The sequence below is a fragment of the Polistes canadensis genome, unplaced genomic scaffold (assembly GCF_001313835.1).
Source record: "Polistes canadensis isolate GaletaPanama2010 unplaced genomic scaffold, ASM131383v1 scaffold_243, whole genome shotgun sequence".
Taxonomy (NCBI): domain Eukaryota; kingdom Metazoa; phylum Arthropoda; class Insecta; order Hymenoptera; family Vespidae; genus Polistes; species Polistes canadensis.
In genome coordinates this window covers 49,174-52,490 of record NW_014569790.1, presented here as the reverse complement: position 1 = coordinate 52,490, position 3,317 = coordinate 49,174, and the positions used below count along the sequence as shown (strand labels likewise).

General features: G+C 32.7%; 2 protein-coding genes across 4 annotated transcripts in view; one reads left to right on the top strand and one right to left on the bottom strand.

Annotated features, from left to right (window-relative positions):
• LOC106790521 (gamma-aminobutyric acid receptor subunit beta-like) overlaps positions 1-1,678 on the bottom strand; it is a 9,333-nt gene extending 7,655 nt beyond the window's left edge. The window contains exons 1-2 of one of the 3 annotated variants that reach the window (XM_014755487.1): positions 1,100-1,678; positions 274-444 (exon numbers count right to left, since the gene is read on the bottom strand). In XM_014755487.1, the coding sequence (XP_014610973.1) occupies positions 274-362 (89 nt within the window). In that variant the 5' untranslated portion in view covers positions 363-444; positions 1,100-1,678. Of the gene's footprint in view, positions 1-273; positions 599-1,099 lie in introns of those variants that run through there. The other 2 variants (XM_014755489.1, XM_014755488.1) reach the window with 2 other exon arrangements.
• Positions 1-3,317, top strand: part of LOC106790520 (gamma-aminobutyric acid receptor alpha-like) — an 18,227-nt gene that overhangs the window by 6,400 nt on the left and 8,510 nt on the right. The gene's annotated exons all lie outside the window — the stretch shown is intronic.

The window sequence follows — 3,317 nt, the reverse complement described above, 5'->3', positions numbered from 1 at the left end:
CTATTTTTTGACAACTGCGTTTTGTTGTACGCAATAGTCGCTTAAAAAGTTGCCAGCAACAACAAATATACAGTACAAGGGTTTTGAGTACCTTTTTTTGTTGACTAAATATTATGATTGAAATTTCCATCATCATGCAAAGAAGGGTTAATAGTAATCTTTGAAATTTTTCGAAACAAGAGATATAATATTATGACTTAGGTTATTAGATCATTTTCATAATTATAAAGTGAAAGTTAGGTTGAATTTTTGATATCTCTTGGTAGATCTTACCAAGCGATATGATGAAACAATTGCACAAGAAGAAACGTTAATGGCAGTCCACGCGGCAGCATTCTGCCGATGGTCGACGACCTGACCATAAATGTTATAACACAGGGAAGAATGTCATCTCTTGTTGAGATCTTTGTACCTCGACATATTCACTTTCGGTATTGCTGCAGGCTGAAATGAAACAAAGGAGAACGATGCTGTCCCTGTTTTTCTTTTTTTTTTTTTATTTTCCTCCCCTGCCTTGTCCTTGACCTCCGACCTCGCGATATTTTTCTCTCTTTCTTTTTTTTTTTTTTCTATCTATTTTTGAATAAAACCATATCCGTTGTTCAGAATCATAAATTTAAATTTATTGCATTTGTAATTGTATCGTATCGTTTAATGTTAATAAATGTAATTGGTGTTCATTATTTGATCGTTAGAATATTTAAAAAAAAAAAGAAAAACAATTATATTTATGAAACGTAAATTTGTGTGTATATGGAGAATTCGTATATTAAAATTAAATGAAAAATTTAGTAATATCGTTTAGATATAAGTTATTAATTATTCGAAAGAAGAATAAACGTATATTTCATTATCATATATCATAATATATAATATATAATTATATAATATACAATGTGATTATGATATATAAAATAGTTAGAATAGTTTCTTTTATATATACTTTAGAAATAGATTTCTATATAATTGAATGAGAAGAGCTTTCTATTAGATTCGAGTGGATCTTCTAAATAGTTATTAGTTTTTCTACGTTTTCTATTCAACAGGATTGATTTGTTTTATCTTTTTTCTTTTTAAATAACTTATGAAACGATCTTACCTGTTTGCTCGCGAATGTCAAGAATGAAAATAACCAACAGCAACAACAGCAACAACAGCAATAGTATTAATAATAATAGGAGTAGTAGTTTAGTAGTAGTAGTAGTAGTAGTAGTCACTGTCAGCGTATACACCAACGAGATCAGATTTCCACGTGAAAAAGGATACTTCCCGTAAGCGGCTTGTCACAACGCGAATATCAAAGACAACTCGCACACGTTCAAGATCACGGTCCTTAAAGTACACACGCGATTTCGTAATCCGATACGAAAAGGAATCATTCTCATAAATGACGTATGTTCCTTTGTAATAGTTGCAGCAACAACAGCAGCAACAGTAACAGCAGCATCCGTGACACGGTGAATTCGTCAAAATATGATAGAAAATTTGTCGAACTATCTGAATTTTATCGAACCCGAGACAAACTCCCACCCACCCTTATTATAAACGCCTCTTAACCTTTATCAAACACTATCTCTCATTTTAATTCGAAAGAACGAATTCAACAATTTATATATTATAACGATTTGATAAATTAAAAATAAAAAAGAAGAAGAAGAAGTAGAAAAGAGAAACAAATAAAAAGAAACAAAAAAAAAAAGGGTTCAATTTTTCTTTCCCGTAAACGGTAACTAGTTTAAATTATTGTATCCTCTTTTTTTCTGTCAGTAAGCCTGTCAGTCGGTCTGTATCTCCGTCTCTCTCTCTTCCTTTTTTCTCTCCCCGTTTCTCTCGTGGTCCATCGATGAGGAGAGAGAAGAAAATTTTTGTCGTCGCGACACGAATTTCGAGGATGCCACCCAGACCGTTCTCGGATCCCCCGTTCGTGGCATGGAACACCACTACTACTACTACTACCACCTCCACCACCACCTTTTGCTTTATCCTTTTACTTTCCTCCACTCTCCACTCACCCCCACCCCTAAACACCGCCACTATTGCTTTCTCACCCCCTCTTTTGTCTCTTTCTTTCTTTCTTTCCCTTTCCCTTTCCTTCTTTTGCCGTCTCGTTCTCTTACTCGTGCTGAATTCATCGAATGGAAGTGGGGGTGGTTTGTAGAAATGAGAAGCGCAAGCGCATATTGCATCCCCCGTTTTATGCTCGACCTAGTGACACAACACCACGGATTCCTTGTCGTCGTTCTCGTCGAATTTCCAGACCACGCTGATCGAACGCCATCTCCACAAGGATCCTTAAGATACGCTAGAAAGAGTGTCGTTAACCTTTGAGGGTTGTACAGAAGGGATGGATAGATAGTCTCAGGTCTTAACAACGATCGATCGATGATGCATTTTTCCAACGAAGTAATCGTCTCTCTCCACTTCGGCGCATCATCTTCTTAACATTTCTTATATCTTTTTCTAACCTTTTTTTCTTTTCAGTAACGTCATCTTCTTTCTTCCCTTTTTCATCCTTTTCTTCATCCTTCCTTTTCTTAACTTTCCTTTACCGACTACTCAAACAACCTCCACCTATCCCACCCTCTTCCTCCCATCATCCTTTTTTCATTTTCTTTTTCCAAGGACAAATAAAATGAGAAAAACATACACTAAAAGAGAAAAATATATTTCTTTATTTCTTTTTTCATTCTCTTCTCGACGTCTCATGATTTACCACTTCGTTTTTTTCTTTTTTTTTATTTATTCTTATATTCTCTTTTTAATTTTTTAATTTTAATTTTTATTTTTCAATATGTCTGTCTGTCATTTGTTCGTTCGTTTTTTGATAAATAAAGACGAAATTTTAGTTTCAATTCGAAAAGAAAATCTTTATGTTAAATTGATTTTAAGTTTAGGATGGAAAAAGAATGTAGAATTATTATTATTATTATTATTAATATTATGCGTTTGTGTTTACATTCGTAAAAACGAGCCAGTAACGATGGCAAAAATTCAAACTGGAGAATTGCTTTTTTCCTCTTCTTTTTCTTTTTTTCTTTTTTAAGATTCTCTTCTATAACGAAGTACAGTTTCAATAAGATACTTTTCATTTACCACTTCAAATTTTTAACGAATTCCATTTTCAATATTCCTCGAAGGTTTCTTTTTGTTTGTTTTTTGTTCTTTTGCACACAAAGGCAGGAGTTACATTTTATTTTTTTTTTTTTAATTAAAACTATAACTAAGGACAACGTTATTTAAAATATATTTAAGGAAGAAAGAAAGACAATATAGAAAGATAGAATAAAAAAAGAATTAGATAAATATAATTAATATTT